Genomic DNA, 13,349 nt, shown 5'->3' with positions numbered 1-13,349 from the left:
AGTATTCTAGTCACTCAAAAGTCAATTAAGTCATTCGTTTATATAAACACCAGGAAAATAATTTATATTGGAGTTTATGGATAAATTTTGTATTATAGCTTTTTAAAAAATATATAATGCTATTTTATATCTGAAAATTGTCTGTCTAAAAGTAAAAAGTATTTATTTAAGCTAACTTAAGATTTTATATAACGTAATATTTAAATTATACATAATTAAAGATTTGTTATTTATTAATGGTCGATAAAGATATTATTAAAATTGTATCAGTTACGCAAACATTGATGTAAGAATAAGCCGAATCGTGTTACTGAAGAAATGTCGACCAGCTTTACTTGTACGGCGACATAACATGCTGTCTGGTGGGTCTTTACTCGTATATATGAAAATATAATTAATCAAAATCCTGTCGTGTATTTGGCAAATTCGTTACTGAATATGGTTTTTGTGAGTAGTAGATTCGAATCCAACTTGAGCTAAATTGATAATAAATAAAATATAAATATATCAGTTTCATGCTTTCATGCAACACGACAGTGTAGGCAGAGGGAGCATAGTGCTAAGAAACTCCGTTCTCCACATTCCGCCGATTTTTTTCTAGCATTGCGTGTTCTATTTAGATTTAACTTTTTTCCACATATAGTAATGTAAGCACCATTTTCGTCATTCATAATTGGACAATAACCAGTACATATTGTATGAAAAAAAAATATATATTGTGTATTCTAGTTTATCTTAACAAGTGTAAGTAATCCAATATCGTCGAATTTTAATTCAATTTCAATTTGTTTATTTTAATCGAACCTTTAACCATTAAGTATTTATTCAGATTCCTTTGCACTGCTTCAATGATTAATTTTTTATTTTAAATATATAAATAAACAGGAGTATAGAATGAAAATATTTATTAATAACATTTAGTAGCGCCATCTAGTAAGATTATACAACATTTTTATGGCTTTATCGTGATTGACAAATCTTCATATATGAAACCCAATGCTAGCGTCCTCTATTATTAGATACGTACTATATGTAATTATTAAATTTATATAAAAGTTCGTATTTAAAATCACTAAAATTGCATAAATTGCAAAATTAAAAAGTTCTGGATACTTTACAATTCGTAGTCGAGAATTTTAAAATAAGTTTAAAATATTATCATTAATTTTCCATTTTCTACATTTAGCGGGCAAATCTTAAATATTATTATTAAGTTAGAAAATATGTTTTGTTTCAAAAATTTTTGTCTCTTTTCAGATTCATTTTTAGACTATAGTTTTTCACTAACTAACCTCGTACTTTTTTCACATAATATTTTGATAAAATATAACTTTGAAACGGGAATTAATGTGTAAATTGTCATTGAAAATTAGGAAATTGGGGAGAGGTGTCACTTGACATACGACTTTGCATGTCGTGGGTTCTTTTTTCAAAAAAACATCGTTTTACTGTTTTTTATTAAAATTGTACGATATGATGGTGGCGTTATTGTTTATCTATATATATAAAAGGACTTGTCCTCACTGACTGAGGTAAGACGCACGCACAGCCAAAACCGCTGTGCGTAGAAACGTGAAATTTGGACAGATGTTTACTTTCGTAATCAGGACATCCACTAAGAAGGGATTTTGAAAAATTTTAAGCCTAAAGGGGTGAAATAGGGGTCGAAAGTTGGTATGGAAAAACATTTAAATCGGCACGCATTATAATTTTTAAAAGTATTTAATTGAACACGTGTTTCATCGTCTTCTAGAATTCTCCCCTTGCACCCTGCAAATAAGGGGTTGAAAATTTGTATAAAAAATCTTTAAATCGCCACCGATTTTTATAAAATTTGAAATTTAGACTCTTAAAAATATTTAATTTATATGTGTTTCATTGTTTTCTAGAATTCACCCCTAAATAAGCAAGCGAAGCTGCGCGCGTCCGCTAGTTAATAATATAACTACGTCAATAATCTAAAGAATCAATGAAAGAATTGTGGATATTGCATCGATTTGTCGATATTCCACCAAAGATTGGAAAAATTGACTTGACAACTTGACAAAAAATTGACATAGATAATAGATAATTTTCTATAAATCAAAATTATTTACTTTCATCTTTCTTAATTTTTATTTAATGGTGATTTTTTTGTAAGCATATGTCATTATTATTACATTTATCTACAATATTTTTCTTACATTCTTGTATAAATAAAACAAAACATAAGGCTATGTCACTATTTATTTAAATTTTAAAACTAATAATAATTCTTATATATTCTAATTATTACGCCTTCTTCGGTAACTTGTTTTTCTCTAGTGGCTGGCCTTCATAGTAGTTTTCACTGTAAAAAAAAATATTTTAATTGTATTTTTGTATATTTGCCCAATACTTAAAAAAACCTTACAAAATTAATATAAGAATATTGGAGTAAAATTTAAATGGGAACTTACCACCCGGGTACTTTTTCTGGTGCGTCGCACATAAAAGTGTCTTCATTATAAACCTTGCCGGATGGACAGCTGCCTTTTTGAGGTTGGAAGCCATTACGGCAAATGTAGAACTTCTGGCAGTCCTCAGGGTGTGGGAAGGTTGGGTGAGGAAGAGCACGTCCATTAGGTCCCATGACTTCACCATCGGGGCACGAGAAACCATCGTCTAGTGTGTCTGTAAAGTAGAATTAGGATAAATATAATAAAATATTATGGAGATTTCATAAAAGATGAAGAAAAATTTAACATTAATTAAAATAAGAAATATGAAGACTTACGAAGTATTACTATTATTATAGTTAATTCTTATTTTATTTGTCTAAATTTACTTGTAACAGTGCGTTTTTTATATATAACATGCTGAAAATTGGAAAAATAAAAACAAATATTGTAATAATAATGGTATTTTTTTAAGCAAATTTACCTTTAGTAATTTGGTCACATTGTCTTTGTACTGACTCTTTCCAGTCGCAGTTTGAGCTTTCTTCGTTAAAGTATAAACCAGGAGGGCAAGGTAATTCATTAGGAACGCCATCTGAGCAGTAGTAGAATTTGTCACATGCCTAGGACAGAAAAAAAGTAATTTGTTACTTACAAGTTCAGTATTGTATTTATTATTATTTTTAATTATATTCTACATTACGTTATTTTTATTTACCTGAGGATCGGGATGCTTGAAATATCCATTCAGTCTTGGGCAGCCTTTAGTAGGTTTGGGTTCCTCTGAAAATTAAAGTAAAAATAAAATAAAGGAAAATTGCCTGTTAATATATATAGGAAAATACCTGTTAATATAATTAGGAGTCGATAGGTACTTGTTTATGGTATTTGCAATAATGAGCTTCATGCTAAACTACTTATCTAAAATATTTCATAGTTTTTTTATGATATAGAACTTAAATAGTATAGTTATCAGTAAAATTAATTAATGTTTTTCATTATACATATTTAATACAAAAATACTTACGTAGCTCCTTTCTATCACCGCAGTCTACATTTGAGGGAATATCACAGAGCTCCTTGTGGGGGTTTTCGTCTGCGAATACAAGACCATCTGGGCAAAGTTTGGCTTCTGATTTACCTATAAACATAAAAAAAAAAAAATTAAAAAAAGAATATAAAATAAAAAAAAATATGCAACCTTAACATTTTATAGAGGATTTTATATTAATATTGATTGATAGATTAATAGTTATTTTATTGACATAATCAATCATGTATTCTATATACGAACGAAATATATTTGAGTCCACAACCTAATTAATTTAAACTAAAATATAGCTATATATTTTTAAAGTACGCAAGAGAATCATGGTAAAAGAAGTACTATATATTCCCACAAGCTTTTAAAATATACAAATTAAGCTTGTAAATTCCAACTACATTGACATATAGACGTGTTATGTTTAAATGTAACAAAGAAATAATTTGTATTCCATTCTTATACATTTTGAGCTTTCACTACAAATAAGCGGTTAAAATAACTATTCTAGTACATGAGAATAACCATATTAGTATGCACTACAGGACCTTGAGCGAGAACGTTGTAACACCAAGTACGTTTTTATTATTTAAAAGAAAGGATAACAATCTAAAAATTTCTTAGTAAGAAATGAATTTAAAATGAAGGATTTTAATCTAACCTAGAACTAAGTTTCGAAATGCTACAATCCCAGTTTGTTTATTAAAACAATTATACTAGCATTAGTATTCAGTAAATTCAATTGTAGTAGTATTACAAGAACTATTAATTAAAGATCCGGACGTACTAATATTTTAAGCAACTTGCATATTATACATGTTGGCGTTGCCAGTATGAGGCCAGTCCGTGGCGCATGGGCACACGAGGAAATTAAATATTTATTTAAATTTATTTTTCCATTTCTTTGCTCTGGTGTCGAAGCAAAGCGCGGCGTTAAGTTCCGCCACTCAACACAATGCCTGTGATGTCTCCAGAGTTAGGCGGAATGTGGGGAATGGAGTGTCCCAACACTAGGTTCCCGCTGCATAACCTGCTTTGTGCGGGTTACAGGGTAAATAGAAATGATTGTAGGCGTCATCAATATAATTATGTTTTTAGGATGTATGTGGTACATATGTATATAACATTTATGTATCTATAACCTCGCCAAGTAAGAGTGAATTAAATTACTGAAATGACTGGTATTTGACCTCTCAGTATAAAAAAAACATATAATATTCATATTATAAATGTAAATGTAAGTTTGTTTGTTACGCTTTTACGCCAAAACCACCACATTTACTACTTCTAAGCCTAGTCTGAGTTTTTCTTTAATTATTATACATTTTTAATTTACTTACGAACATAAAATATAATTTATTTTATAATCTTTATAAATTATTAAGAATCAAATACACTCAAGTGAAACCATAGTTTTTGTATCAATATAAAAAGTTATTTTAACAATGAGCGTTAAATCTCTAACTTTTTTGTCAATCTTTTACACGTACAGCACGGTCAACGAGTTGTGGCCGCCTGAAGTTAGGTTCTTTGGTAACAAAATGATCAGAAGGAAGAAAAATCGCTAAATCAAATCTGCGCAGTCATTTACATCTGACTTCAGGGCGGCCAAAACTCGTTAACCGTACTGTATTTAAGTAACAGGAGAAGGTATGACATCGCGCCTGTGCAACCATGTGCATGAAGGTAAGTGACATTTAAACGACATATTACACGACGACCTCTGAACACACGATACTGACCTCTGCTGCATTTGTAATAGAGGTCACATTGGTACGGGTCTGCGTAGAAACCGCTCTTCTCTGGACAATCGAAGTCCTGTGCTGAAGCTGAAAGAGACGTTATTTATTATTAATAATTAAAATAACCATTTTTTTAATAAATATACTATTTTAATAAGACTAAATATAGGTACTATATTAAAACGAGGTAGTGATTGATTTAAATAACTAAAAATTAATAAATCTATTATTTACTTTATTTTAATTAATTGTTTATTATTAATTTTAATTAATTAATTAAAATAAAGTAAATATAAAATGCAGTTCTTCAAAATTTCAATGAAGCTTGATATTTTAAGGCTTAGATTCTATTTAAATTATTGCTTGTTTTTGTAACAAATAGTTTTTTCTCTTTGACTCTTTAGAGAAAGTACGACATCACTTAGTACTTAGTAGTACTGTTGTAATAATAATATAATAATTTGAGAAACATGTCGGGCGATTATTATCTCATTATAAGCTGCAAATGTATATTAAACAAATATTACAATTACTACCATAACTTATTATTGCTTAATATGTGAATATTGAAAGTCGTGATAATAGTTTTTGCACGCGCTAAATTTAATTTTAAATTATCTGTACCATTTTAAATTTTTTTTTTATTAATTTCTCAAATAAAAAAATTACTTACGTAATTATCAAAACTAATTTTACAAATATTATATATTTTTTTATAGAAAATATTATCTTATTGTACAAGAATAAAAAAAAAACAAGCCACGATTGCCGAATTCGCTCCAATTTACGCTAGTTACACACAGTTAATTCAACAATATTACAGCTAACTTATAAGTTTCGAAAATCCGATATGCCGTGACAGCGTTCATAGTAAAATTGCCCTTGCAAAACATGTATTAAGAAATTACTTTGTATCGAGTATTTAAGGACGCGAGTGAAAGGTGATTGGTATTGTCTTAACGTTTAATGACTATTGAATTTGATCGTTGATTATAGCAAAATTATTTTAATTTAATAAATAATTATATAAAAATAATTAATAATATAAGGAAGCAAGGCTATTGATACTATGAACCGTAAACTTTTTTTATTAGGTGACGCGAACGCTCGTTTGCCTTGTCCTTTTTCCATTAAAAAAATAAAAATAAAATTTTATTTATTTTCTTTACAAAAGTATGTTATTTAGTTTTTTATTACATTTTTTTATTATGTTCTATATCCTCGGTGGGCGGTTTATATATTTTTTTTTTGTATGTTTTGTTTTCATCGGAAATTCGACATTTCAAAGTCGGTTAAAATTACGTTCAAAATGGTCGCTATAAACATACATACATACGATCCAAGCAAACGTGTTAAAATAACTAATATTGTTATTATTGTTTATAAACTTTTACACAATAATAGAGAAAGGTGTCGACGCGATCTTATTTCGAAGCCTATAATATCATTTGGTTTGTAACCAGGAAGAAATCTACGGCTTTCTAAATATTTACATGAAACTAATTATACAATTTAAAAAGAACAATCTTGATATAAAAGCTCATTATCATTTTCTAAGAGTAAGCTTTGAGTCTAATGATATTTCATCATAGGTCTTAAACTGCTTGAGGCAGTTATATACATAGATTGTATAAACGAGTTTTTGACTAACTTCGGTGACATTGATTGATAACCGTCATTATAGGAATTTGAAAGGAAGAAAGCAATCAATTTGCAATATAACCCCCAATTTTACAATCTACCTACAATTTACCAATTTTTATTATATTTCAGTGCAATCTGTTTAATTTTGTGTGAAATAAGCAAATAAGTAACCACATTATTGTGGAATTGGCATCGCGTCCTTGGTACAATACTGTTACTTTCATAACCCTAGAAAAGGAATTCTTAATATAATATAATATTTATAGGGTAGGTACAGCAAAACTAACTTTATGTTCTTATACATTTGTGATCACAATTAAGCAATTCATGCCAGAGCTTTTACTTTACGTTCAACTTAAAAGCTGGAGGTAGTGAACGGTGTTTTTGCAACGTGTTAAAAAATTATAAAATTTGAATATATAATGTAAGGGTATTTAGATATTAAATTTTGCGGGTACTTTTTTATCATCCTATATTGAATTACCTAATTTATATTTAAATATTATAATATTAAGGTATACGAATGTGCTTCACTCTAGTAAAACTATTCTTTACATAATATTTTTCTTTTGTATAAAAATAATTTATTTATAATATTTTTTTAAATATTAATATAAAAATGTTGACTTACCTAATGCACAAAAAGCGAACGCGATGATTAAACTTCTCATGTTGGAAAAGAACTGATTTTAAAAATTAAATGATATATTTATTATAGGAACGAGGGCACGTGCGGTCCCCCTCGAAGGTTGATCTGTATTGACGTCGACTGCATTGTGACCGGCGCCGGCGCACACCTAGTATAGTACGTACGACGAAAGAGGCTGCTTTCCTCGAATACTGGTTTAAATTTTTTGTGATTATGACAATTGATAACGTAAGTGGAGCATTTGAATAGAAGTTTGTTCCACGTGTCACTTTCATGTTATATCTTTATTACATGTAAGTAAGAGGTCAGGTAAAAATAATTATAAATAAATATTTTAGATATATATATTTAATAAAAAATTTAAAAATGATTTAGAATATACTAGCACTATCTATATATATCAACAGCCTTGATATGTTATAATATTTAACTTTTTATTTTTAAGCAATTTTTTTGTTTTGTGGAGTCAGCTAATTGATCAATTATTTCAGCGATGTAAGAGTTAGGGGAAAACGCCCTTTTAACGCTGTTGTAGAAGAAAGAAGAATTTTTTTGTATGTAGGAAAGAAATAATCTAGTGTTAAGACACTCAGTTTTCAATTTTTGACGTGACAGAGTAAAAACTATATAAAAATATTTTCCTTAGTGGGATTTGAACCTACAAATGTCCTCACAGTAATTTACACAATAACATACTAAGCTACTTACATTGCAATCGCGTCATTAATTAATATAAAATATTAATTAATGTTTTTATATAAAACTAAAAAGCTTATACAATTATATATGTATCGCACTACATTTTGTAGAATGAATTTTGCTGGATTATTGTATAGAATCAAGTTATATGTATAGAAGGAATAAGTCTCATATACCTATACGAAAGATCACGGATATATTCCAATAGTTTAAAAGGTAGACACAAATTATACAATTGAAGGTCAATCCCATGGCGAAAGGAATCGTTGTATAATTTCAATATTCCGCTTCACGAGCATATGCTCAATAAAATTATATAAATGCTTAATAAAATTATATTATTCGTATAAAAAAAATTAAAACATACAATTACTAGCGCTTATAAGACGATATTGTCATAATGCTTCTTTGCTAGTAAATGCTTTCTTCTTTTTTATTTAAAAGTTTTAATTTAAGTCTTTAACGCTGTATCCCGCACACAGCAGGATAGGTAGAGGGAACTTAGTGTTTAGAAACGGAGTGTCCGTTTGAATTCCGCCATTCAACACACAATGGCTCCAGAATTGGGTGGAAAATGAGGAATAAAGTGTCTTACCACTAGGCCTACCCTGACATGCGGGATACAGCGTGAAGCTAAAAAAAATTAAAATTATTTTAAAAGATTGAATAAAATGTTAAATTTTGCATACTTTTTTTAAAATAAAATGTTATAAAATCATAGAAAAAACGTTAATGAACCGATAACATATTAATATTTTGAATAAATTATTGTAATTAATCATTTTTAGCTATTCAGGAAATTCCTGTTAAATAAAATATTTTTAAGGCCGTTTTAAGATATTATTCAATGATATGACACCAACACTCATATATATTTATCTTAGGGGTTTTTAATATGCAGTAATACCTTCTTCAAATGTTGCAAACAAATGCCAGCGCAACTAAAGATTAACAGCGAATGAAAAAAGCCAAAAAAAATGATTATGGACTTAATTATACTATTTAAATATCATGAACTACTGTTCCTATTCATTAGACTAGAATAAATCTTAAATAAATTCATGAAAATACATTTTTATTATTTATTTATTTTAAATTATTGCAATTTTATATTGCTTTTTTTTTCATTCGAGGAAGAACCTTCCAATGTGTTCGATACGTTTCTAGTAACCTTCGTACAATCATCTTTTTGTGTACTACATGTACCTACACGAAAAAATATTTTTATAAGTACCAGTATGAAAATTTTATAAAGGTCTCACTGCTTAAGAACTATTATGATTTCTATTTAAAAAGAAATTAACTTTTCAAAAATGTCGTAATAAAATATGTCTATCGTTATATCTCAATTTTTTTTTTCGTATAATTTAATTAAAATGTCTTTAACTAATTATAATTTCATAATCTGATATTGTATAATTGATGATATTATATAAGCTACGTTACTTTAAAATTGATAGAAATTAAAATAATTAATGATCTAATAAATTAAAAAAAAATTAAACCAAGGTGGAAAGATATTAAAGAAAATATTTGTAGTAGCTAACAAAAAATTTCAAATATGTGTACTCTTACCTTAGATTTATATATTGGGTAACGAGAATACTGCATAAATTAAACATATATAATATTATAATAACAAATTTAATTACTGTAATTGTAGGTCACTTGACATGAAATAAAAAATAAAATTATTATGTACTAACAGAAATTAGGTTAGGTTATTGCAATTTTGTTACATTATAATTAGTAATTTCGATCGATTTTATTGCATCAGCGAATTTTAAAATGCATTATATAAACCATTTATACTTGTAAGTCCTACAAAATAAAAGTAAACACTCATACCATAAAAATAAAAAACGCCTTCCGCAGTATTCTTATTATATGAACAATGATTGTAATAAGTAAGGGGCAATTTGTGCTTTAAAACTTTAATATTTTTTTCACTTCACATTAACCCGCAAGTGGAAAGGAACCCTCGGGAACCTAAAAAATAATTTCTATAAATATAGAGCTAAATATAATAGCTTCTCATTTTAATATTTATCTCTTCATTATTATTACTTTTCACATTAGGAAAACTTATACATAAATCTTTTTGAGACACTACAGTGAAGTGGATGAAAAGTGTTCTATGATGGTTCCAGGTTCAAATTTTGTTTCTTTATTTTTTCCCCATTTCATCAATTTATACTGACACTCGAGCGATAATTATAAAAATTATGTCAGCCCATTTTTTAAAGGAATGTGCGCTGACTAATGTATTGATAATAATGTCTGATATGAAATTAAGCGAGTTGCAACAATTAGGTTTGAGTAATCGAATGCCATTCGAAAACTAGTGTTAGGCTTAGTGTATATTGAGTATCCTTGAGAACTTGTTGACTCGATACTCTTATATAAACTGGGTTACGATATGTGGGGTGTGGATATTGATAAGTATATTATTAAGATATAAAGAAACGTTAAAATTATATTATAAGATATTTTGAATAAACATAAAGATATGATGTTTTAAAATATATAGATACTGGATACAGGATGATGGTGATGGGTTCAATCCCCACTCGATGGAATTAATTATTTTTATTTCTCTGGTTTGGCAAGACAAAATGCTAGAATGAGCTACCCAAATCGGACAAAGAATTGGAAATAGAATAGGTTCTAACATATCAAATAGGAATATCAAATTCAAAATAGCCAACCCAAGGATTTTAAAATACGAAATAAATGGACCTTCTATTTCCACGAAACTATTTATCACTCATTTGGTAGAACAATTACGGAAATGTATTGGTTTTAAAAAAAAGATAAATATATGCGTAATGCGTAATATGCGTAATGACCTAAGATCCCAGTGCATAAATCTACAGGTATCTGTTTTTTTAAATGTTCTTTTTAAGAATGATACATGGAAGTAGAATAGATTACACCAGGGTTGCCTAGAAGAATCGTCCCTTAATGGTAATGTGTTTTTGTTGAAAAATTGCACACATATGTTTTTTATGTGAATCCAACACTATTTGAAAGAAAATTGCATAAGGAAGTGGAAAAACAATGGTTGCCACCACTCAGTCTGCCGTAACTCCTGGGTTACCTGGTTTAAAGAGGTCACTTAATGTTAATAATTTGCACTCATGCTTTTTTAATGAATTATATATCTAATATTTTTTTTTTCTCAAGACTAGAAGACATGGTTGCCTGGAAAATAGCTGCCGCAAGCAGAGGTTGCCATCATTTGAAATAAAGAGAACTTACAAACTTTGATTTCGTCTCCTGCAATAGTTAAAAAAGAGCAAATATATCAGTTGCACCAAATGAACGAAATGCAGATCTTACAATACTGATTAAATAAAAATTAAAGAAAACAGCTTCACGCGGTATCTCGTACACAGCAATATAGGCAGAGGGAACCTAATTTTAAAAGACTCCGTTCCCCAATTGCGTGTTGAATGGCGAAACTCAACGCCGCGCTTTGCTTCGACACTAGAGCGAAAAAATGAAAATATGCATTTAAATAAACATTTCATTTCCTCGAGAGGAAATCGAACTCGCAACCAGTCGCGTTGATAGTCACACTTTGTGCTCCTGCGCCCCTACTGGCCTCTTTTTTAATATTTTTTAAAAATTTTTAATTGTTTAGTAGGTACGATTGTTGTCAGCGTGATATACAAACAGCTTAACTAATCGTGTATAGATACAGGAGCTGGCCTTGCGTGGTATAATCACGATATTACGGGAAACGTAAAATATATTAAGAGTTGAAAAAGTGTTTATGATTTCCCTTTGATTGTTTACACTTTAAGTATACGAATAAAAAAATACAAATTAATAAAAAAAAAATCAATTTTTTATTTTTATTCTGAATAATCAAAATGAAAACGTTAACCGTGACATTTATAAGGGCAGTGAATCAAAGGTCGTAGGTTTGATGTCTTTATGGGGTCAGTACTTATTACTTTATGTTGAATATTATTTTATATCAGTAGATGCCTATATGTATATGTTTATCAAATATAAAGGATTTTAAAACTTTTAAATTGTTATCCATAATGTTGTTATAAATAGTGTCAATGATTTTTTTTAATATACTAGTTTGTTTCACATTTGGTGCAGAAGGCAGGTAGGAAGTAGTGAAAAATCACTGAGTCCTCTTCATACTTATTGATAAATATTTCTCCTCAAAGGATTTGAAGGCACGACTTATGTGTTTAGTCGGGAATATTTCAATCTACTTACGTATTAGATTGAATGAAAGGTATTCGAAAGTTTTATTTTATCTATTTTTGTTTATTCCTACAATTACATACAAACGTACAATGCGTAAAAATGAAATTGAAAACAAAAAATATTATAATTATAGCGTTTAAACTTGAATACTTACCAGAAGTAACAATGCGTTACCCATATAACTAACACAGTATATACATTTCAAAAAAAACAAAAGCCATTATACGATAGTTTTGAAAGTTTATTGTCTTTGACATACATACATAAAAATTACTGCATAATAGGCGTTATATAGTTACGCCTCGTTTATACTATGACTGACTTATTTTGAAATTGCAATACACATATTGCAAGTTTTAGTTAAAAGAAATAGTTAAAACTAACATTGTGATAATGACCGTTTAAAATTTAACAATAACGGGGCCAGGGTGTGCATTTTTGAACTTTTTGGTCTTTTTTGGCACTAAATCTTGCCAGTGTTTAGTTGTAAACCATTGAAAAATATACATACCTTGATATTTTTCTCATTTTAAGTTTTAATTTTAAAATAATATTAACTATTGAATCCTAGTATTTGTTTAGATACTTCAGTATTATCAAAGGAAATGGCCACTTGGTATTTTTGGTGATTCTAGTTTTTATAAAGAAATTATCTGTAGCTGATATCTGCTATAAAATTCAACGTCATCTTTCTCATATATATGTGAACGTCACTATTTTAACGTCACATTGAATTTCACTATTACATTTACTTTTTAATAGTGATTGGCAACCACTTCTTCTTCTTCAACGTGCGTAAAGCCGCGAGTACAACCTATTGTTATAATATTTTATATAATGACTATCGTATCATTACGAAAGAAATGTTTTGCTTCGAGAAATATTAAATAAATTCTATTAAACTATAAAAGAACGGCTAAATA

The 13,349-nt window shown here is 28.5% G+C and overlaps 1 protein-coding gene across 1 annotated transcript; it reads right to left on the bottom strand.

Moving 5' to 3' along the window:
* Window positions 1–2,208: 2,208 nt before the first annotated feature.
* Window positions 2,209–7,636, bottom strand: LOC146534767 (protein obstructor-E-like). Its single transcript, XM_085193538.1, has 7 exons — window positions 7,477–7,636; window positions 5,202–5,288; window positions 3,445–3,558; window positions 3,136–3,200; window positions 2,902–3,040; window positions 2,439–2,652; window positions 2,209–2,329 (listed from the first exon to the last, which is right to left on the bottom strand). The coding sequence occupies exons 1-7, from the start codon at window positions 7,514–7,516 to the stop codon at window positions 2,272–2,274; spliced, it is 717 nt and encodes a 238-aa protein (XP_085049664.1). The 5' UTR covers window positions 7,517–7,636; the 3' UTR covers window positions 2,209–2,271.
* Between the last annotated feature and the right edge of the window lie 5,713 nt (window positions 7,637–13,349).

This window comes from Heliconius melpomene, chromosome 11 (genome assembly GCF_056956725.1).
Source record: "Heliconius melpomene rosina isolate 202511_hmr_F chromosome 11, ASM5695672v1, whole genome shotgun sequence".
Classification (NCBI taxonomy): Eukaryota; Metazoa; Arthropoda; class Insecta; order Lepidoptera; family Nymphalidae; genus Heliconius; species Heliconius melpomene.
The sequence above is the reverse complement of the archived record's forward strand: the minus strand, read 5'-3'. Positions and strand labels throughout refer to the sequence as shown.